Raw genomic sequence first — 23,785 nt, 5'->3', positions numbered from 1 at the left:
TCATAATATTGTAAGTAATTTAATTTTTATATACCTATATTATAAATATTTTTTAAGTATAAATTATTTAAGATTTATATTTTAAAATAATCATTATAAAAATAAACCATTTTATACACACAAAAAAAAAACATGGTTAAATAAGATAGTAAGAATCATTTACAAGTTAGTATACCAAAGTCATATATATAAATAAACATTAAGTAGGTATTTAAATGTTTATTATATATTTCAAATATAAATAAATAATATATTTAAATAAATGAGAGTTCAAACGACACTGGTGTAACTTTTATTAAGTATTATATCGCTTAATAATTTTATATTAAATATAAATTTTGTAAATCTGATAAATATTAAATCATCTTTGATTAGACTATTAAGGTTAGCCTAATGGTTGAGTAGGGAGGGATTGAGATAGTTAGAAGCATGGGAACATAAGTTTAATCTTCATTATTACGATCATCTTTGTAATCTTTCTCACTTTTACAAAAAAAAAATCATATTTGATTAATATAAAATTTTATATATATGATTTAAAAATAAAAAATTTCTTAACTATTAAATTTACAAAATTCACATTTATTATAAAATCGTTGGAAAGTATTATTTAAATATATAGAGAGTGACATCGATTATATGGTACGTTGGATTTGTGATCGTGTTTTAGTTCATTGGAGTCAAGCCACACCATAACGATAACACATTGTATCCCGGCGTTCTAGGATCCTCTCTCCCACCAATTATGCACGATCATAACTGTTATTTACATGGTAATCCGAATTTTCAGCTTCTTCCCACAAATTCAGTTCTTCTCCGTTCTCAATCTTTTAATCCATCAACTGCTGATACACATATCATCTCATTTCTCTGCATTAAAACTTTTATTTTACATTTTTCCTTCCCAAATGCTTCAAACGGTAAATTAAGGTATGACAGGAAACTCTTGTATGTTTTATCAAGTTAGTTGCAGAAATTGAGACTGAACCATTTTTTCACTTTTGTTTTTTTAGTTTCGTTATTTTAATGCAAAAATGATGTACAGGATAATTATAGTTGGAATTTTGGGATTCAAAGTTACAAGGAAAGGAAGTGATGGTTGTTGTTGGTAGTGGTTGAGGTTGTGGTCGGCAAAGAAATTAAATGGATTCTGCGAGGAGTTGGTTACAAAAGTTTCAGCCACGTGATAGATTAAGGGCCTCTACGAGGAAAAAAGATGATACTCATGGTGGAAACGAAGTTCCAAATGAGCCTATGGATGAAGAAACTCTTTCCAATATCACAAAGCAGAAGGTTGCAGCAGCCAAGCAGTACATAGAGAACCACTACAAGGAACAAATGAAGAGCCTTCAAGAGAGGAAGGAGCGGTATGTTACATTTTCTCAATTTGGTCCTATCAGCTTGTATCAGTACTATTGTTATGTACGCCAAGATGTAACAAATTTCTATTAATGATATATTTCTCTGAGCATTAATAAGAAAATAAATTAAAATTATCGTTAAAGTCAATTTGATGATAGATTATAAAGTCCCTATTGTGTGTGCACTTGATAATGAAAGATTTTTCTATAGCATACTAAAAAGGTATAAACTTTGACACGTTTATTCACTTTTTTCTAGTGTCTATTTTTTAGTATAAATGTTGTGCATTTCATAGTGCATTGTAGTTTTCATAGTATACAAGTAATTAATAGTGCAAAAAATATACTATCTTTACTGAGCCTAGTTTAGCTAAGACTTAAAAAAAAAAAAAAGACAAATACCGTAATTAGTATGAATAAGGGTGCTCATTTAAATAAAAGGAGAATTAAGAATATTTCTTGATATATATTTTATGGCTTACAAGTTTAAGGTGATTTATGTGTTATGTGACTCAAATTCCGTGGAACTTGTTATTATTAATCTTATAAGGATTTAGATGTGTTATGGATGACTATTTTCAACCACAAAGAGGGTAAAGGAGTTTCATGAAATCCTATGTCATTGGTCAATGTAAATATACAATACTACTAAGTTATCATAAATGTATTATTGCGAGCGATGTATTTATTTCTTTCGTACTTTTGGTTGAGATGTCTTGTGTAACAATTAACAATAATTCTCATAATTTGGTTGAAGCATGTTAAAAATATCCACACAAAAAAATGTTCATAATATCAATTGGAATTATGATTGTTGGATTGACAAATATGTTGTGCAATTTTCTAATACATCGTGTATAACAGTCGAACCATCTTGGAAAAGAAGTTGGCCGATGCTGATGTCTCTGAGGAAGATCAAAATAACCTACTTAAATTTTTAGAGAAAAAGGAAACTGAATATATGCGTCTTCAAAGGCACAAAATGGGTGTTGATGATTTTGAGTTATTGACTATGATTGGAAAAGGTGCATTTGGGGAGGTATGTAGTATAAACACTATGACCAACTATTCTTTCTTCTTTTTGTTTCTAAATCTTTTTATAACCTTGTTCATCAACGATTCTACTTCTACCAACAATTTGAAATTTTTTCAGGTTAGAGTTTGTAAGGAAAAAACTTCAGATCATGTATATGCAATGAAAAAGTTAAAGAAATCAGAGATGCTTCGTAGAGGCCAGGTTTGCAATTTGTCATGTTACATCATATTCATCATTTCATCGACACAATATATAGTAGCTTTGTGTTAAAAGTTAGTGAAATCAACGCACTTCTAATTTCATTAACTATTCCAGGTAGAACATGTTAGAGCTGAGAGGAATCTCCTTGCAGAGGTTGACAGCAATTGCATAGTTAAACTTTATTGTTCATTTCAAGATGATGAGTATCTATATCTTATTATGGAGTATCTACCTGGTGGGGATATGATGACTCTACTGATGAGAAAGGATACCTTGACTGAAGATGAAACTCGATTTTACGTCGGAGAAACAGTTTTGGCTATTGAATCTATACATAAACACAATTATATACATAGGTATCAATATAGTTTGTTTATTTCATATTATAGTTGTGTTCTATATTAGAAGAGTGCAAACAATTCATTATTTTTAATACATTATGTGATTGGTTAAAATTTATAGAGAAGGATAAAATCAAGATAAATGCTCACTCAATAGAAAGAGATCCATAAAAATGTGCAGTTTCTAACACATTTAAATTAATAGTAGAAAATGTGTTGTTGACACTTTTTTCTCATTATGTTGTGTTTAATTATTCCACCTCATTTTCAAAATTAAAAAAATGATATAAAGTTTGAAACTATTTGATGCGTGAAGTTAAAATTATTTTTTTATTTAATAACATTTGTATCTTTTTGAAAGTAAAATCTAAAGCAAACTTAGTGAATCCTAAATTGTTCAATATGAACACTAGCCTAGTAGTTGGGTGGGGAGGGATTGGGATAGTTAAAAACATGAGGATCTAGGTTCAATCTTCATTGCGACCATCTTTGTAATTTTTCATGTCTTTATCAAAAAAAATTGTACAATATAAATTAATGTTTTTAATATGGCGTATTGCAGGGATATTAAGCCTGATAACTTATTACTTGATAAATACGGACACTTGAGACTATCAGATTTTGGACTATGTAAACCATTAGATTGTAGTACACTTGAAGAAACAGATTTTTCTACAAATCAAAATGCAAATGGGTCAACCCAAAATGACGAACAAGCAGCTCCAAAACGCACACAACAAGAACAATTACAACATTGGCAGAAGAATCGAAGGACACTCGTGAGTTTATTGTTATTGTGTGGAAGTCTATTTTTTGTTTATTATTATATGAAATTGCGTGTAATTTTAATTCTTGAAATTTTTCTTTACTTAATGATCTATTGATTTTCTTGTGTGTAAATGTTGCAGGCTTATTCTACTGTTGGTACACCAGATTATATTGCTCCAGAAGTTTTGTTGAAGAAAGGTTATGGGATGGAATGTGATTGGTGAGTTCTATGCTAGAGAATGGTAGCATTAAAATTGATTTCACTTTTTCTTTTGTGGTACATCTTTATCACCTAATAGAAGAGTATTCTTTTATTTAATTTAATAGTAGGTGATTCTTTCAAAATGTTTCAAGTAGCATACTTGTTACTTGTATAGTTGTGGTGCTACTTAGGACATTGTTCTTTTATAGTTGTGGTTTTGCTATATAAACATGTTGAATTTTATTCTTATGTGGATTTTATGAATAAATCTTATTGAGTTAAAGTTAAATATATATTATTTTGATATATATAATGATGTTTGTTATAATAAACTTCACAGGTGGTCACTTGGAGCTATTATGTATGAAATGTTGGTAGGATATCCACCTTTTTATTCTGATGATCCAATGTCAACATGTAGGAAGGTAATATTTCTAATAGAAATATTTATACTATAATTATAAAGACTAAAACTTATGCTTATTTCATTTTCTTTTTTAGTATTTTAAACCTCAAAAACACACCTTAATTAACCTTTGTTAGTGTTTTGATTCTAAACAAATGAAACTCCTATTCTTATTCGTATTAGTTATATTTTTTTTTATTATTATTAGCTTATTGAGAGTTTATAAACCTAGCAAGGTTGTTAGTCATGAGCATACATCAAAGCAAATTGTAATGTTTAAGATTTTTTACCCATATATTTTAAGTAATTTTATTCTTCACCTTTTCATTGTTTTTAACATTTTTTTATTGTTGTTTTTTACCATTTTGGTTGTAAACATAATAGCTTAATAGCTTAAAACTGTTTCATTTGATGCATTTGACCATTTAATATTGTAAACATATATGATATTTTAGCAAATTTATATTTTGTATTAGACAATAAAATTATCTAGTTTCGTATTTTATGCAGATAGTAAATTGGAAATCTCACTTAAAATTTCCCGAAGAAGCAAGATTAACTTTTGAGGCTAAAGATCTTATAAGCAAACTTTTGTGTAATGTGAACCAAAGGTTGGGCTCAAATGGTGCAAATGAAATAAAGGTGTTGTATGGTGTGTCCTTTTCTAAATTCTTAAATTTGCTATATAAACATTTGGATTTATAAGTTACCTTCTTATTGTGTTATCTTTCAGGCCCATCCATTTTTTGATGGTGTTGAATGGGATAAACTGTATCAAATGGAAGCTGCATTTCTTCCTGAGGTCAATGATGAGTTAGATACTCAAAATTTTGAAAAGTTTGAAGAGGTGTTTATTTGAATCTTTTAAATTCTTTATTATTTTGTGTTGTTATATATCCAAGGTTATTCACATTGTTAAATTATTCTCAGTTTATTTTTTCTTTTCATTTATGTAGGCTGACAGCCAGACTCAATCATCATCAAGAGCTGGTCCGTGGAGGAAGGTAATCTTAAAATCTTGTGTTTCTCTATTGCTATTTCTCATACAGTTTTCCATATAATTACAATATGAATTATGTTATTCTCTATCTTATAATTGTTTTAAAAATTTATAATTTGTTAATTGCTAACACTCTTTATATTTATTTATTTATTCTTATTTTTCTTGTTTACTGAATTTTCGCAGATGCTTTCGTCTAAAGACTTGAATTTTGTGGGATACACATATAAGAACTTTGAAATTGTCAACGATTATCAAGTTCCTGGGATGGGTAAATATCTTTTTGACCTTTTTTTTCTTTTAAAGTTAACAATGTTTACTTTTTTTGTTTTACATGTCTACTGATTATAAATTGAAAATAATATTAACTACTAACCTTTTAATTTTGTTCTTTTTTGTTTAAATATTTTGTACAGAATAATAAATGAGAAATAAATAATATTAAAAGTTATATTAAGTTACAAATAATTTTAATATAAACAAAAATATTTATTACATTTGTTAATTTTTATGTCATATTAATTTGAGCAAATAATATTAAAAAAAAAATATTGTGTAAGTTAATAATAAATTTTTTTCTTAATTTTTATTTTCTCTTGCTTTTCAGCTGAGTTAAAAAAGAAAACCTCTAAAGCAAAGAGACCATCTGTCAAGTCCCTATTTGGTATGCTTATATTTGTTGTAGTTTTTGCAAATATTTTTGTTTATGTTGTTTTGAGTACACATTTTTTGTTTTTTATTTGTAACATTAACTTTTTGATTCAATCAAATTTTAATAACAGATTCTGAGTCTGAGGCATCCGAAATGGTTGAGGGTCCAAATTCATCTGGAAGCATAATTAGGAATGATGGTCTACCCCCTCAACCTGAATAGAAGTCATAACTCAACCCTATAATAACATTTTGACCATTTTCATGCTTAATGTAATTCTTGGTGTTATTCCACATTTTGATTTGTTATTAGAAACATCAATAGTTATTGATTAGCAGAAAGGTGCAAACAAAATGTTGTTTGTATAGTTAATTGATTTCCCTCAAGTTGACTTGGATGAATCTCATAAGTTTTGTTAGTTTCTACAACTATAGAAATGTAAATCTCTCATTCTCTACTCTTTGTCAAATATACGACATTTTGTAAACAGGTAACAAATAGAAATCATATGTATATTTATGTTATGTAATTACATTATCGATAGCAAAATATTATTTTCAATAGATGAAATAATGTGTTATGTTACTTTCATGAAACCTTAACTCATTTAAATCAAAATTTAAATAATTTTAAGAAGTTGTGATTTAATATGTACTTTATTGTTGTTATTGTTACGTAAATATGACATTCAATATTTTTCTATTTTTTTTAATCATTGAAAATATTAACTAGTTTCATTAGTATGATACTATATGTTTTCATAAAAGTCATTGGAAATATTACAAATTAAAGATGTTTGTGAAAAGAGATAATATTGTACTTAATTAAAGTGATAATTATGCTGACAAGCATTTGTTAAAACTTGTTTACTATTATTATTGAGACATACTTAGTCTACGAAAGTGACTTGGAGCTAGACATTCTTGTATGGCATGTGATTTTTTTTCCCTCGTGTTATTAGATTAACATCCAAACATCCAATTTGTTGTGTTTTTTTAGTTTAATTTATTTTGTCCCAAGACAAAGAATGGCACAATTAATCTAAAACATGTTTTACTTAATTTACAATAATTCTATTGAATTGAACTTAATTTTGTTTAAGTTGATCCATTTTTTGTGTTGCTTTAATATTTGACCTTTAGATTTTTATTTACTAATTATGATAATATTAATTGACCGAGTATTTACAATTAAAAATTAATTTTTTTCCCAAATCAAACGAACTTTTAATTATAATTTTTTATATAATAATTTAATACTAATATAAATAATATTGTACGAGTACAAAACAAATACTTTTATACCATATATCATACTTTTACAAATTGAATAAGATTTTAGAGATTATAATTTTATAGTTTTATTTATTTATTTATTTTTATTCATATTGGTTTAGGTTCTTATTATTAATATACTTTTTATATATTTCTTTTTCCTTTTTTTATCGAAATAATTCAAATTTTAATTATTTTAAATTTTAAAATTCATCATCTTATTATCACAACCTAAGATTGAACCTGTAGATAAGGTACACATCTTTAATGTTGTAACAATATATTCTTTCTTTTATACTTATTTGTGTTATATATATATATATATATATATATATATATATATATATATATATATATTGTTTTTTACTTATTGTAGGGTAAAAATTAGTAACAAGATGACCTTAAATTTAAACTATACAAAATCTATCCAAATTAAAAATTACAAATAAAACTATTAAGTATCATCACCATCATCAGTGATGGATTTAACTATTTTTTAGGGTGGACAATTGCACTCCCCTGCTTAATAGTACATATCTAGTTTTTTTATTTTGCACTCTCTAATTTTGTATATTGACCTATTAATGATTATTTTCAATATTTATATTTTACTCTTCTTATATATGATGATAATTATTATTAATTTTTTATTAAAAATTTGTCCTTGTTAACTCAAGTCTTAATTCACCAATGATCATTATGTTTATCATTATCATTGTCATTATCATAATTATTATAATAATTGTTATTATTATCACCATAACCATTATTATTGTTACTATCACATTACCACACGTCATAATTATCATTGTTATCGTCATAATTATCATTGTTATCATCACACTATTACTATCATCATTGTCACTATAATCATTATTGTTATTGTCATCACTATCACTAATAATGATGGTGGTATAATGATGGTAGTAATTTTAACAATAATAATGATGATAGTGATAATAACACTATAATGATAGAAATAATTAAGAATGATATATATACATGTTTAAATAATGTTTTAGTATTTCAAATTTATTTTTAAATTTAAGATAACTTTTTTTAATCTCATAAATTTTAAATTGATTTTTATAGTCATTGTAATTTTAAAAATCTTTTTTTAAGTCACAAATTGAGACAAGTATGTAACATTAATTGAGTTTAATCATATGATGTTTTCACTAATAAAGACATTGACATATAGGGTTAATTTATGTGACAAATTCAACAATATGTGAGTTTTATTTGACAATTTTTTTTTTGGTTCGTTCCTGGAGTATCCACCGCATAGCAGTGACTAATCTCCTCGCTACGTTGAAGGTACCTCAAAGGGCGGGATAAAATAAAATTTTTCAAATTATAAAACTAAAAAATCAAATTTTAATTTGAAGGATAAAAAATCAAATTTTAATTTGAAGGATAAAAAATAATGTTCTACATAATATTTTTCTATGCATTACACAGACTAAAACATTAGTATATATTAAACATCATTAATTGGAATTATATCAACTCTTATATATTAATCACAAACATTTATCTTTAAGAGTATTCTTTAACGAGAAGGTTTGTAAATATTTTTTTAACTTTTTATCTAATTTAATTTTTATTTATCATGATTATTTATGTATTAAATATTAATAATTTAAAATAAATTATCAATAAAAAATAAAATAAATTTTATTATAATACAATTATTTATCATAAATTTAAAATATAATTTATATATTCAAAATATTTATATATATTAATTTTAAATATAATTTAAAAATCAAATAATATATATATATATATATAAATTAATATAAATTTTAATTATATATAACAAACATATCTATACATTAAAATATTCATTATGTATTGTTTTGAATTACTATAACCGGTTTAATAATGAAGGTTAAACTAGACATAAAAGAACTTAAGTTATTAATAGATGTCGTTTCAATTTTCTAAAGGATTTAAAAAAGAATCGTACCATTTTATATTTCCACATTATGATTAATGCCTTTAACAAAGTTTGAACATTTGACTTCTATTTCTATACAAATTTTTTGTTCAAGGGTACATTATACATTCATTCTTTTTTTATTTCATTCGTTGAAGTCTTTGTCATTATTTTATGCACTTGCATGCCATTTTTCTATATGCCGTGTCGTTTAGGCATATAGGCAGAAAAATCTGAAGCTCTGACCCACGATAGTACACAAACGCACGTTTCAAGTTGGCAACCTTACAAATCAATCATCATTAACAAAATGTTCTTTATTTATCAAGATTCAAGTTCCGAGAGGATTAGGTTATAGGAAAATTAAAGCGACAACAACTATAAGCTTTGTATTTCAAATTGTCCTTTTGGTTTGGTAAAGTGAATTGGACGGTTTGTGATTGTATTGGCATCACTTTTACCATAAATGTTTGTTTTTGGACTGAATTAAGATAGATGTTAATAATTTTGTTCCAATGGCCATGTAGCCAATTTTATATTTTAAGGTTTAAGGGATATACACGAATAGATGTAAAACTGGGTAACCACTCCTTAAAGGTAAATCTTATTAGGAATGTTTAGTAATTGATGCAGGAGAAATAATGTTATATAGAAATATATAAATTAATTAGTACATGTGAATTTTATAAAATCAGGGTGTAAAGTAAAAATTGTGTTACAATAATGATTTAAATTTTAAAATTTTAAAATATTATTTTGATATAATATTATATATTTTTAAGATATTGTTTAAAATTGAAAATGTTTAATTTCTTTATTTTAGATATGTGTTTTTTTCTTTTAAAATTAAGATGTTAATTAAATTAATAAATAAAGGTGTTTAAGATAAAAATAATGATTTGACATATAGAGGGAGTTACAACCCTAAATAAAAGAGACGGTTATTGAAGAGAGATTTACCAAATTTTATCATAAAAACTTATACTGAAATTTCGTCCGTCATAGAACTTGTGAGTTGAGTTTTTGAGAGATGATTATTGAAAAGAACACCTTAGTCTAATTACATCTATTTACTCTAAGCGACCTCAATGATGCTTTGAGTAATCAAAACCAAAAAAAAAAAATACATATGCGAATAACAACCACATCAATTCATACTTAGCATATCAACTAACCACATACAATACCAAATTTCATTTATAAACATCATTTACAACTTAATTTCATTACCAGATTCAACATGCATCTACATTCAACTATCTATCACCTTAAATTCTTACATATGTTCAAGAGACCTTAGAACTCAAACTTCAACAAGAAATCAATTCACTACCCACCACAAATTTTAGTGATTTTCAACCAAGTTTGGATTTTTCATAGATCAATAACCAATCAAACAACACGTATGAAAACTGAATCTAGCTTCCTTTACCTCTTCAAGATCTCCCAAACTTGTGAGAGAAGAAGAAGAAAAAGAAAAAAAGGAAGCTTCATGGAGTTTCTAACACCCCTAAATAAATTTCCCATTCTTCAAGTCTAAATCTCTGCTCAAAAATCTAACAAGAAAAAAATGAAGGTTTCGTAATTTTCAAAACTTCTCTTATTACTCTTTCTCTAACACCTCTAAAGAAATGAACTAATGAAACTCATTTCTAAAAAAAATCTTACATACTTTTCTTCTATAAATCTAACTTGATATTTGCTCAAAGACACTCTTCTACTAATACAAAATCATGAAAAATTACTTAATATTAAAGTTTTTCAATACTAAACAACATACCAACCATAACAACATATAATTTAAAAACAAGAAGAACACTAAAGAATTCGGTACTACAATAGTTATAAATATAAACAAAAAAAAAAGTTATTTATGATAATTTTCATTTTCGGTCAGAATATGAACCAGCATTATCCACACGAAATTAAAGTCCTCTTATAATTATGAGCTATAAATTAATTATCGAAGTACCTCAGTGTCTAACGACCAAGTCAGGTAAGCAATTTTAGATTTTTACCAAATCTTTACATGTCATTAACTTTTTTATTTTTATTTTTTTATAGTAGTAGTTATTTGTACTTCATCAAGACAATTCAAACCATCCCTCTCCTAGTCCTTGTTCAGTTTGGTTACATAGATCAAATGTTAAGCCAATGTTAAACCTCGAATGATTTTGCCTCGCTGATAATTAACATTTAACAATATGGAAAACACAACCGAACCGAAGTAATAATTGCTTCTAGTTGTCACCAATATGCTCGCCATGCATCACCTGATTGACATAAGCAAATTCCTACATTTTTTTTTCTTTTTCAGAAAGCAAATTCCTACATGTTAATTAAAAGTTTATAGCATTTCTTTTTTATATATGCTCCTGGCAAGAATTATTAGTGGAAAATCTTGAATCCAGAAAAGCCCTTCGTCTTCGAGATCGCAAGGAATTGTACTTGTAAAAAAAGATGTTGATGTTAAAATTAATGAGTATTTGGATGTTGTATTGAAAATTATAAATTAATATAAATGATTAAATTATATTTACAAGATAAGTGTTAAGAATAAGTTATTTTAATTTATAATTTTTTAAATACATACCTTTATTAAAAATATTTTAAATTAATTTTAGTTTTTTATTTATTTATAATTAAACTAGTTTAAACCGGTTTGAACGATTTTACTGATTTTGATCCATTATGAACCGATTCTATAGGGTTTTCACTAATTCATTGCAAAACAATTTTTGAAATCAGCTCAACTTATTAGGCCGAACAATTTGATCCAATTTTTAAAATCATACGAATATACTTGATACTTTTTTCTATTTACCAAATTTTATTTGGTCAAACAAAGAATTAATGATGTCTTATTGGATTATCAAATGATATATAATGAGATACGGTCAAAATATATAGGAATAAGATTATAAATATAGAGGTGGATAGATTACATATAGACAAAACGATCGAGAGTTGAAATAATATATAAAACATAATGATCATAAATTTGAACTTTATTATGACTTGTTATTTATAAATTTTATCAATAAATAAAAATTAGAGAGATTGGAGGTTTAAGTTGTAACCTTTTATATTAAAAAATGATTTTTTAATGGTAATATATAAGAATGACAAATAAATCCGTATCTATGGGTAATATTCGAACTCATCTCGACTTTAGCAAGAAATACCATGTTTGATCGAGTACGGGTATAGGTAAAACTTAAAATATACTTACATGTCCTGTCCTTGTTCCCATTCTCATCCTCATCTCCATCATTGATTTAATACCTGTGTTCAACTTCATTGTGAAACATTCGTGGTTGTTTAATTATTAAGAAGTTTATTGATTAAAATATAAGATACACAAACAATCCAATTACAATTGTAATATAACAAAAAGGCAAGCTAAAAATATTATGTGTTTTTTTTTTACAAAAAAATAATTAATTTTTTACGGATACGAGTATACCTGATTTCTAATGGGATGGAATAGGACAAAAATTACATACTCATCAGGTATCAAGAATGATGACAAGGATGGATTTGAATCGTGGAAACGAGAACGGGTATCATAAAACCCTTACACCCCTGACCCCATGCATAGTAATATATCATAATTAAAAAAGTTATAACTAAGATTAAAACTTTCTTAAATTCAATCGAAACCATATTATTATTATTATTATTATTTGTACCGTCTTGGTAAAAATCCGACTGATCTCTACTCAGTCGATACCCGACTATGTTATCAGGCCACAAGCCCTCTCGCCTTATCGGCTCAGGGCTGGAAGGCTAGTGTACCTTCTCGGTAAAAATCCGACTGGTGTACCCTCTAGGTAAAAACCCGACTTGATCCTCTGTTTGATTGGAAGCAACTCGCCTACAACCGAGTTGACATCCCTAAGCGAGCCGTCTCCACTCGCCTATAAGGGGACCTCTCGGCGCATACCCGATTGGACCCTTGGCACATGCATAATCGGTCAAAATCCGACTTGACTAATCCTCACTCGTTGCGCGGCATCGTAGCAAGAACGGTTGAGGAAATCCCTACGTTCACGGGGCCCATAAAGCCCATGGACGACGAAGTATAAAACCTAAAACCCTAAGGCTAAGAAGGCAGATTACACTTTTTGAATGCTCTGGCTTTGCGGCTTGATCTAGGAAAAACCCTAGTGCACCCCGTGGCCGGAACATTTTGGCGCCCACCGTGGGGCTACGGTGAAACTTTTCCTTACGCCCCAAGAAACACAAAAACCTACGCCCTATCATGGCGAGAGGCGGCAGCAGCAACAACAATTCACAACCCCCCACCATGGAAGAGATGATGGCCATGATCAACGGCCTACGAGAGGAGAATGCGCGTTCCAGGGAGAGAGAAGAAGCCATTCAACGTGAGAATGAGGAGATCAGGAGGAGGGCAGATGAGATGCAGGCCAGAATAACGGCTAATACCAGGACTTTGGAGGAGGATGTCATGCTGGAGGTCCCTAGAGATTTTCGACCATTCTCGGAAGCCATAGAGGCTGAGATCATCCCCAGGGATCATCGAATCCCTCAGGTCGAAGCTTTTGATGGGACGCAGGATCCCAGTCAACATTTGACAGATTTCCGGGCCCAAATGTTGATATGCGGGGGAAGCATGGAAGTTCGTTGTAAACTGTTCATGGGCACCCTTAAAAAGGCTGCACTTGATTGGTTTAGCGGCTTACCGGATCGATCGATCACCGATTTTGACGTGTTCAGCCGAATGTTCATGGCACAGTTCGCCGCCAACAAAAAGAAGCCGCCGATCACGTCGGATCTGTTTGATCTTAAGCAGCAGCGGGAAGAGTCATTGAAGGATTTCCTGCAAAGATTCAACGAGGTTGCTTTGAGGATAGCGTCTCTGGATGAGAAGATGGCCGTTATCGCATTCCAAAAGGGACTAAGGTCGGGAGCCTTCGACATTGCGCTGGAAAGGGCTAGTTGTCAGACAATGTCGGAGGTGCGAGCTTTCGCGCTGAGTCACATTAAGACGGAGGAGGGGCAAATCAGCAAGAGAGCGGCAGAAAACCGAGAAGCGGGGAATAACAACAAGGAAGGAAACAAGCATCTCCGGCCACGGTCGGATTGGAATAAGCGACACGATCGCTACAATCATAAGGAGGTTAACTACAGGAAGGCTGATTATGTCGCCAGGCCAAGGGCCGATTTGACGCGTCACAATGAAGAAGAAAAATTTACCCCACTTAATGTCCCCAGACGCCACGTATTGCATGATGTGAGCAGCGCATCGCTTTTTGAATTTCCCGCGCCGACTGACAGACAGTTGGGACCTCTCAAATCCGAGTGGTGCGAGTTTCACCGAACCCACGGACATGCGACGGAGAGTTGTTTCGTCTTGGGTAGGCAAATTGAACGCCTTATTAAGGAGGGTCGCTTGAAGAAGTTTATTGCCGGAAAGCAGGGTGAGGGCTCATCCGACAGACGGCGAAGGCCGGGGAATGAAGACACCAGGGGAGGAAGGCGAGAAGTGAGATCACCCCTAAGGGATCCCCCACAGAAAGTTACGGAAGCTCACCAGCAGGCCGTTCATGGAGACTTCAACACAGTCGCAGGTGGATTTGCTGGAGGAGGGCCGACTTCGGCGGCTCGGAAGAGATACTCTCGGTCGGTTTTGTCTGTGGCCGATTGGGCGAGGCCTTCTCGGCCTCCCATCACTTTTTCAGATGCCGACTTTGAGGGGGTATCCCCCCATGAGGATGACCCTATAGTTGTCTCGGCAATCGTCATGGGGTACAATGTAAAACGAGTATTGGTGGACCAAGGCAGTTCGGCGGACATCATGTTCTGGGAAGCTTTTGTCGGGATGAAGATTCCGGCCGATCGTCTCATGCCGTACGCAGGTACGTTAGTTGGTTTTGCAGGCGATCAAGTGACAGCCAGGGGATATGCCGACTTGGAGACAACATTTGGCCAGGGAGACGACATGAAAACTGTCACTGTCCGATACCTAGTAGTAAACGCTCAATCCTCCTACAGCATACTAGTCGGAAGACCAACACTAAATAAGCTGGGAGCGGTCGTCTCCACTCCTCACTTGAAGCTGAAGTACCCTTTACCCAGCGGAAGGGTAGGTGTTGTCTGCGTGGACCAAGACGTAGCGAGGAAATGCTACGAGGACAGTTTGAGGGCGAGGCGACATCTATACGTGACACAGGTTGATTGGGGTGTTCAGTCGATCGAGTTGGATCCGAGAGTGAATCATTTTGATACCAGACCAGCCCCAGCGGAGGATGTAAAGGAGGTTACCCTGACCGAGGGAAAAATTGTCAAGATTGGTGTATCCTTAAACAAGGAAGACGAGGAAAGCCTAATCACAGTGCTAAAGAGCAACATATCGGCCTTCGCATGGAGTGCCGGAGATATGCCGGGTATTGATCCTGATTTCTTATGTCACCACCTCATGGTCGACCCCAAGGCGAAACCTGTAATTCAGAAAAGGCGAAAGTTTGGAGAAGACAAAAGGAAGGCTATAGTGGAGGAGACAAGGAAATTGCTGGCAGCTGGCCACATTCGGGAAATTCAATACCCGACGTGGCTGGCGAACGTAGTAATGGTACGAAAAAGTAATGGAAGTTGGAGGATGTGCACAGATTTCACTGACCTGAACAAAGCTTGTCCGAAAGACTCATACCCACTCCCCAACATAGACTGCCTCGTCGACGGTGCTTCGGGATACGAGTTGTTAAGTTTCATGGACGCCTATTCCGGTTACAACCAGATCCGGATGCATCCAGCAGATGAGGACAAAACGGCCTTCATAGCCGATCAGGCTACTTGTTGCTACAGGGTCATGCCTTTCGGTTTGAAGAACGCGGGAGCAACGTATCAGCGGCTCATGGACAAAGTCCTGGCAAAGCAGCTAGGGAGGAATGTCGAGGCATACGTGGATGATATGGTGGTAAAGTCGGACAGCTTCTCTCGGCATTCCGCCAACTTGCAGGAATGCTTCGACACTTTGGCGCGTTATCAACTCAAATTGAATCCTGCGAAGTGCTCCTTCGGTGTCCAAGCAGGAAAGTTCCTCGGTTTCCTACTGACTCATCGTGGTATTGAAGCGAATCCCGAGAAGTGTTCCGCGATCATCAATATGAGAAGCCCGGCGACAGTAAAAGAGGTCCAGCAACTAACTGGAAGGATGGCTTCCCTCTCTCGGTTCCTCTCCAAGGTAGCGGATAAATCGTTGCCTTTGTTCCAGTGCTTGAGGAAAAACGACCGTTTTGCATGGACAGAGGAATGTGAGAAGGCGTTCGGCGAGCTCAAACAGCCTCTCACCTCGCCACCAATACTCTCCAAACCGCAAGCCAATCTCCCTTTACTGATGTATTTGTCGGCCTCCGATAGCGCCATCAGTGCAGTCTTAGTACAAGAAAGAGGTAATTCTCAAATGCCTATTTATTTTGTTAGCAGGGTGCTGCAAGGTGCGGAGACTCGTTACCAAAAAATCGAGAAGTTAGCCCTGGCGATACTGGTTACGGCACGCAAGTTGAGACATTACTTCCAGAGCTACGAGGTGGTAGTCAGAACAGATCACCCGATTAGGCAAATACTGCAAAAACCTGACTTGGCAGGAAGGATGATGAAGTGGTCGGTGGAGTTGTCGGAGCACTCCATCAAGTATGAACCGAGAGGCGCAATCAAAGCTCAGGCGCTGGCCGACTTCGTAATGGAATTAACCGCACCAGTGGGGGAGGTTCGAACTGAAGACACGCAGTGGATCCTATCAGTAGATGGAGCTTCGAACCTTGGAGGAAGTGGAGCAGGGATTGTTTTGGAAGGACCGGGAGGAATTTTGTTGGAACAGTCTTTGCGATTTGAGTTCCGGGCAAGTAATAACCAGGCCGAGTATGAAGCATTGTTGGCCGGTATGACACTCGCAAAGGAAATGGGGGCGACAAGCTTATCAGCACGAAGCGATTCTCAATTAATCACGGGACAGGTAGCCGGTACTTTCCAAGCAAAGGACCCTCAACTGGCCAAGTACTTGGAGAAGGTTAAGCACCTTTCGGAAAACTTCCAAAAATTAACACTTAATCATGTACCAAGAGAGCAAAATTCTAGGGCCGACCTGCTCTCCAAGCTCGTAAGCACAAAGAAACCAGGAGCTACTCGGTCAGTCATCCAGGAAACGCTGTCGCAACCAAGTATAAACGAGGTGCGAGGAAATGTCCTATTCATCCAGGAAGAGCTAAATTCCTGGATGGCGCCATACATTGAATATTTGACTCGGGGGGAGTTACCGAAAGACAAGAGGGAGGCATCCTTGGTGCAAAGGGAGTCAGCCAGGTTCGTAGTCATCAATGAAAGGCTGTATCGAAGAGGTTTTAGCTCTCCTCTCCTGAGATGTTTGACTATGTCACAAGCGCAGAGAGTGATGGACGAGATACATAGTGGAATGTGCGGTAGCCATATTGGTGGCCGAGCTTTGGTCTACAAGGTTGCCCGTGCAGGTTACTTCTGGCCGTCTTTGAGGAACGACTGCGTCAATTGGGTCCAGAAATGTGATGGATGCCAACGACACGCTACCCTGCACCATTCTCCAGCTGAGCGACTACATTCGATCTTGTCTCCTTGGCCTTTTCACAAATGGGGAATCGATATTCTCGGTCCATTTCCGATCTCTGTGCGGCAGCTGAAATTTTTGATAGTAGCAGTAGACTACTTTAGCAAGTGGATCGAAGCGGAGCCGGTGGCAACCATCTCGGCAGAAAAGGTCAGAACGTTTCTTTGGAAGAATGTGGTCTGCAGATATGGAGTCCCTCAAATGCTTGCATCCGATAATGGGACACAATTTGCAAGCACGAGAGTCCGAGACTTTTGCAAAGGAGTCGGCATCCGAATGACATTCACGTCAGTTGAACATCCACAGGCTAACGGCCAGGCCGAGTCGGCAAACAAGGTAATTCTATCGGGTTTGAGGAAGCGTGTGCAAGAATCAGGTGCTTCATGGGTGGAAGAACTTCCTTGAGTGCTGTGGTCATACCACACGACTGTTCATTCAACGACCCAAGATACTCCTTTCAATCTGGTATACGGAACAGACGCCATGATCCCGATTGAAATTGCAGAACCGTCAGTACGCGCTACAGCTTTTTCCGAAGAAGAATCCGACCAGGGAAGACGAATTGATTTAGACTTGATTGCAGAAACAAGAGAAAGAGCTAGAATAAATCAAGTAGCGGCTCAGAGAAGGGCAGCCTTCAAGTACAACACAAAGGTAAACCCAAGAAATTTTATTGTAGGCGACCTGGTTCTGAAACGCGCTCAAATAACTCAGATAAAAAACAAGCTGTCACCCAAATGGGTCGGGCCCTACAAAATTGACGATGTGGTCGGAAAAGGAGCTTACCGATTGAGGACCTTGGATGGAGGGCTAATACCGAGGACGTGGAATGCTGCAATTTTGTCCGAAGTTTAAAAATGAATCTCAATGCATCTAGTTGCCCAAATACCGACTTGAACACAGTCGGTCGAAAAGTTGATCGGGAATATTTCTAAGTTAATCAGGGATTTTGAAACATCTAGTCGTCCAAATACCGACTAGGAAAATGATGAAGAGTGCTTAGAAAGTTGATCTCCCATATAACCGTCCGAGTGTCGATTCGGTAAAATACCCGAAATTTTGCTAAATTCGAAGTGAACATCTAGTCGTCCAAATACCGACTAGGAAAATGCCAAAAATTTTCTAAGTCTTAAAATTGAATATCGAAACATTTAGTCGGCTAAAAACCGAGCAAACAACTCCTAAAAATCAGCTAAGTTTAAATCAATTTTGAGTCTACCTAGTCGTCTTAATACCGACTAGGGCAAATATAAGACCACCTAGTCGTCTAAATACCGACCAGGCTAGAGACAGAATTTTAATAAGTTAAATCTGGATGTCCACGGATCTACCCATCCAAATCCCGGGTAGGAATTACTAATAATTTTCCCGAGTGAAACTAATGAATGTACTCGCCAAACTGGCGAGTAGAAGGAACTGCTATTCGTTGAAGTTGAAACCAATGAAAGTACTCGTCTAAATGCCGAGTTTGAAGACGGTCAAAAGTTAAAACGTGATGTGTTTCCACCGTAGCGAGTCGGTCATTCACCGAGTATCTTCTCGGTAACATTTCCTAATTTAAAAATGGATTTTCCCACCAATTTGCCGGAAATTTTTTAAGTTAAATGGTGGACTTTCTCTACCTAATCGTCTGAATCCCGAATTCGTCAAGGTCGACGGCCAGAATCCAATGTGAGATTCCGAGTTTTTCAAACGAGTTGTTTATACTCGCCCCGCCGGCATTCATCCGATCAATCACGAGTTCTATCCTCGTCCAGTCGGAATCCAACCGATCAATCACGAGTTCTTCAAATTGTTTTATACTCGCCCCGTCGGCATTCATCCGATCAATCACGAGTTCTATACTCGCCCAGTCGGAATCCAACCGATCAATCACGAGTTCTTCAAATTGTTTTATACTCGCCCCGCCGGCATTCATCCGATCAATCACGAGTTCTATACTCGCCCAGTCGGAATCCAACCGATCAATCACGAGTTCTTCAAATCCTTGAAAATGACACATGTTATAAACCGTGAAAACAAACAACTTGAAATGCCATTTATTAAAAATTGAATGAGTGGTGCCTCGTTAAAAACCTTCTCAGCAAAAACCCCTCTCATTTTTACGGGGACAAAATACTGAGTTAGGAAAAGAGTGCACCTAGTACAAATGTTTGAGATTAGCTATAGTAAAAACGCAAATTTGCAGCATTCCACGTCCTCGGTATTAGCCCTCCATCCAAGGTCCTCAATCGGTAAGCTCCTTTTCCGACCACATCGTCAATTTTGTAGGGCCCGACCCATTTGGGTGACAGCTTGTTTGTAGACGACTAGGTGGTCTTATATTTGCCCTAGTCGGTATTAAGACGACTAGGTAGACTCAAAATTGATTTAAACTTAGCTGATTTTTAGGAGTTGTTTGCTCGGTTTTTAGCCGACTAAATGTTTCGATATTCAATTTTAAGACTTAGAAAATTTTTGGCATTTTCCTAGTCGGTATTTGGACGACTAGATGTTCACTTCGAATTTAGCAAAATTTCGGGTATTTTACCGAATCGACACTCGGACGATTATATGGGAGATCAACTTTCTAAGCACTCTTCATCATTTTCCTAGTCGGTATTTGGACGACTAGATGTTTCAAAATCCCTGATTAACTTAGAAATATTCCCGATCAACTTTTCGACCGACTGTGTTCAAGTCGGTATTTGGGCGACTAGATGCATTGAGATTCATTTTTAAACTTCGGACAAAATTGTGGCATTTCTGGTCGGTATTTGGCCGATTAGTCACATTAGAATTCAACTTTTAACTTAGAAAAAATTTCGTCATTTTCCTAGTCGGTTTTTAGCCGACTAAATGTTTCGATATTCAATTTTAAGACTTAGAAAATTTTTGGCATTTTCCTAGTCGGTATTTGGACGACTAGATGATTTGATATTCATTTTTAACTTAGAAGATTTTTTTAGTATGTTTCCCTAGTCGGTATTTGGACGACTAGATGGTTTGATAATTCATTTTTAACTTAGAAAAAATTTCGTCATTCCCTAGTCGGTATTTAGCCGACTAGATGATTTGATATTCATTTTTAACTTAGAAGATTTTTTTAGTATGTTTCCCTAGTCGGTACTTGGACGACTAGATGGTTTGATAATTCATTTTTAACTTAGAAAAAATTTCGTCATTCCCTAGTCGGTATTTAGCCGACTAGATGATTTGATATTCATTTTTAACTTAGAAATTTTTTTTGGCATCAACATAGCAATTAGATTTTGGCCGATTTGGCTTCGTCAAAATTCGTCATTACTCAGCAAGGATCAACATCTTCACACACACCAAGTCACTCAACTCATATCAAAGGTAACACATAGATTTCATATAAAAGCAAAGGGTCACAATAGTCCATACAAACGATTAACAAAAACATGAAAGTACAAAGGTAAGAGCAACATTATAAGGCACCACTCAGTCATCCTCGGGAGGATCCACCAATTTACCATTAACAATCTCCTTAAAGTAGCCCATGCCCCCAATATCGAGATCGGCGTACAGAAATTTTATTTGGGAAGTCGCTGCATCGAAGCCTTGAACAAATTTCGTCAAAGAGTCCATCTTCGCGGCTTGAAGGTCATTCTGGAGTTTCTCCACCTCAAGCTTCATCAAGGACAAGTCGTTCTCAAAAACATTCGCAGCATCGGCCGACTTGTCCCGGGCTAGGCGCATCTCGGCCAACTCGCTCTCCATCGCAGCCTTCTCGGCAGCCCAAGCTTGCTTCTCTCCTTCAAAGACGCGACGCCCTTCCAGTAACTTATCTCGTTCATCGGCCACCCACTTGAAGTCAGCTTTGCTCTTTTTCAAACTTTCTTCTAAGGAAGCAATCTTTTTCCCCTGCCCCTTCGTCTCCCTCACCAACCCACGAATCTTGTCTTCGTTGATAAGTGAAAGAGCAGAGAGGCGATTTGTCAGCGATTCAATGCCCTTAGCGATGGAAAAAGCACTCATTTTCTCCAGGTCTTCTCGGTCTCCATCCAGCAAGTCGGTTGTCCGAATATGAGCGCTGTGATTAAATTTCTCGTCCCAAAAAGAAGCCACATGGTCGCGATCAACTCCATGGTCCACTGGCTCCCAATTCTCGCCAAGACATACACTCAGAGTCCTCTCAGCGGACTGAACTTCCATGTCACCTTTCTCCATCTCGGTGGCCATTGCCGTCTCCAGGTTCACCACCGATACACCCTTATCGGTCTCCCTACGCCGTTTGTGTGAAGCCTCGCCGACAGCCTTCGACACAATTGCAGGACTCCCGGCCTCCACGATTTTCTCGGTCGCCGACTCCCCCACCACAGCAGCTTGGGAAACTTTTTGTTGTTTCCAGAGTTTCATCATTTCCCGGTTGCTCATGCTGGCCATTCTCTCTGCAAAAAGTACATAAACAAGTCGTGTTGGAAGTAGAAAGCTAAACGGAAAGGAAATTCTCAACATTCAAAACGATAGTATACCTATGTATATTTTCAACTCTTGAGGCCTACTCTCTAGATCTAGGAGTTTCCCCGTATTGAATAGGGTTTTCAACTCTTCAATTTTCTTAACATCACCCTGATCACTCTCGCAAAGCTTCGCGGAATCTAGACCACCAAATGCTCTCGGACTCTGATTCCAATGCAAAGGGAACCCCTCTAACACACTTTCATGACCCGGTATGCTACGAACTCGGAAAAAAGATTTTTTAAAGTCCTTATAGGATGACTGGAATAATGATAACACTCCCCGACCCGAAACCCCGCTAACAGACACCCAGCTAGTACGTTTGCTAATCCTACTCTCAAAGAAGTAGAAGAACTTATCTACAGTCGGGGCTATATCGAGCCCCGCACACAACACCTCAAAACCACGAACAAAGGCCCAACTATTGGGGTGCAATTGGGTCGGGGCAACACCCAAGGCCTGAAGTACCCCCTTTTCACAGTCAGTAAGGGGCCATCTCAACCTAATTTTAGAAATGAGAGTCGTATAACAAAACGTGAACTTTTCCGACGAGGGTGAACTAATACACACCGGTTCTTTGTCAACGCAGGGTTCACATATAACTACTTCATTCCCATCACGACAAACCACATGGTCTCTACAAAAGCTATCCATAGCCTCCCAAGAATTTATCATAGACTCACATTTTAATGCGTCATCTTTAACCCATCTATATAACTCCCCGTAACTCGCGACAGCCATGGCAAATATAAACTTAGACTAACCTACAACCCAAAGGTTTGCAAGAAAACCACTACAATAGCAGAATAAATACGCGTACCTAAGGGTCTCTCACACCACTTCACCCACTAAAAACAGGGACAACCACCGTCGACCGCCGTAGCTCCAGAAAGGAGAAAAAAGAGACCGCTGGAGAAGGAGACACGCGAAGGGGGAAAAGGAAATAACTCGAAAAAATGAGAGGCCGCCTCTATTTATAGAGGTGAAGGGCCGCGCGTGAGGGGGGAAAACCCAAAAGCCACAACGCGCGTGGGGCGTTGTAACCCCTAGGCCAAGGGGGCCCCACCTCATTAACCCTGGTAGCAAATGTCGTCACGTGGCTCCGTCATTAATTACACCCCTGAAACGCCGTCTTTGCAATAAATGCATGTCCCTTCCTCGACCAGAGGAAAAGACACGGCTTGTCAAGACCCGAGAGGTCCCCCAATTCCCAGGATGACATACGTACTGTTACGTTGCTCATCCGAAGAAGTATTCGGTCGTTACCCGACTAAGTTACTAGGCCACAAGCCCTCTCGCCTTATCGGCTCAGGGCTGGAAGGCTAGTGTACCGTCTAGGTAAAAATCCGACTGATCTCTACTCGGTCGATACCCGACTATGTTACCAGGCCACAAGCCAAGGCACAAGCCCTCTCGCCTTATCGGCTCAGGGCTGGAAGGCTAGTGTACCGTCTTGGTAAAAATCCGACTGATCTCTACTCAGTCGATACCCGACTATGTTATCAGGCCACAAGCCCTCTCGCCTTATCGGCTCAG

The 23,785-nt window shown here is 35.6% G+C and overlaps 3 protein-coding genes across 5 annotated transcripts; 2 read left to right on the top strand and 1 right to left on the bottom strand.

Moving 5' to 3' along the window:
- The first annotated feature begins 644 nt into the window (after nucleotides 1–644).
- Nucleotides 645–6,528, top strand: LOC109790097 (uncharacterized). 3 transcript variants are annotated; one of them, XM_083059297.1, is made up of 14 exons: nucleotides 645–773; nucleotides 1,046–1,367; nucleotides 2,226–2,400; nucleotides 2,515–2,598; nucleotides 2,713–2,954; nucleotides 3,502–3,718; nucleotides 3,848–3,927; nucleotides 4,250–4,334; nucleotides 4,826–4,957; nucleotides 5,049–5,162; nucleotides 5,272–5,319; nucleotides 5,502–5,586; nucleotides 5,923–5,979; nucleotides 6,098–6,528. In XM_083059297.1, the coding sequence occupies exons 2-14, from the start codon at nucleotides 1,144–1,146 to the stop codon at nucleotides 6,187–6,189; spliced, it is 1,635 nt and encodes a 544-aa protein (XP_082915423.1). In that variant the 5' UTR covers nucleotides 645–773; nucleotides 1,046–1,143; the 3' UTR covers nucleotides 6,190–6,528. The 3 variants fall into 3 exon arrangements, with proteins under 3 accessions (XP_082915423.1, XP_020204788.1, XP_082915422.1); XM_020349199.3 differs by lacking the exon at nucleotides 645–773 and adding an exon at nucleotides 798–930; XM_083059296.1 differs by lacking the exon at nucleotides 645–773 and adding an exon at nucleotides 835–930 and having other exon boundaries at nucleotides 1,014–1,367.
- A 6,919-nt stretch (nucleotides 6,529–13,447) lies between these two features.
- On the top strand, nucleotides 13,448–18,190 carry LOC145958809 (uncharacterized). Its single transcript, XM_083076356.1, has one exon. It carries the CDS (start codon nucleotides 13,448–13,450, stop codon nucleotides 18,188–18,190), a length of 4,743 nt encoding a protein of 1,580 aa, XP_082932482.1.
- A 2,074-nt stretch (nucleotides 18,191–20,264) lies between these two features.
- LOC145958881 (uncharacterized) lies at nucleotides 20,265–23,620 on the bottom strand. The gene is made up of 2 exons (XM_083076419.1): nucleotides 22,264–23,620; nucleotides 20,265–22,179 (listed from the first exon to the last, which is right to left on the bottom strand). The coding sequence occupies exons 1-2, from the start codon at nucleotides 22,988–22,990 to the stop codon at nucleotides 21,230–21,232; spliced, it is 1,677 nt and encodes a 558-aa protein (XP_082932545.1). The 5' UTR covers nucleotides 22,991–23,620; the 3' UTR covers nucleotides 20,265–21,229.
- Nucleotides 23,621–23,785: the final 165 nt, after the last annotated feature.

Source organism: Cajanus cajan, chromosome 6, assembly GCF_000230855.2.
Source record: "Cajanus cajan strain Asha chromosome 6, NIPB_CcT2T_4, whole genome shotgun sequence".
Lineage (NCBI taxonomy): Eukaryota > Viridiplantae > Streptophyta > Magnoliopsida > Fabales > Fabaceae > Cajanus > Cajanus cajan.
This window is presented reverse-complemented; position numbering and strand designations above follow the sequence as displayed.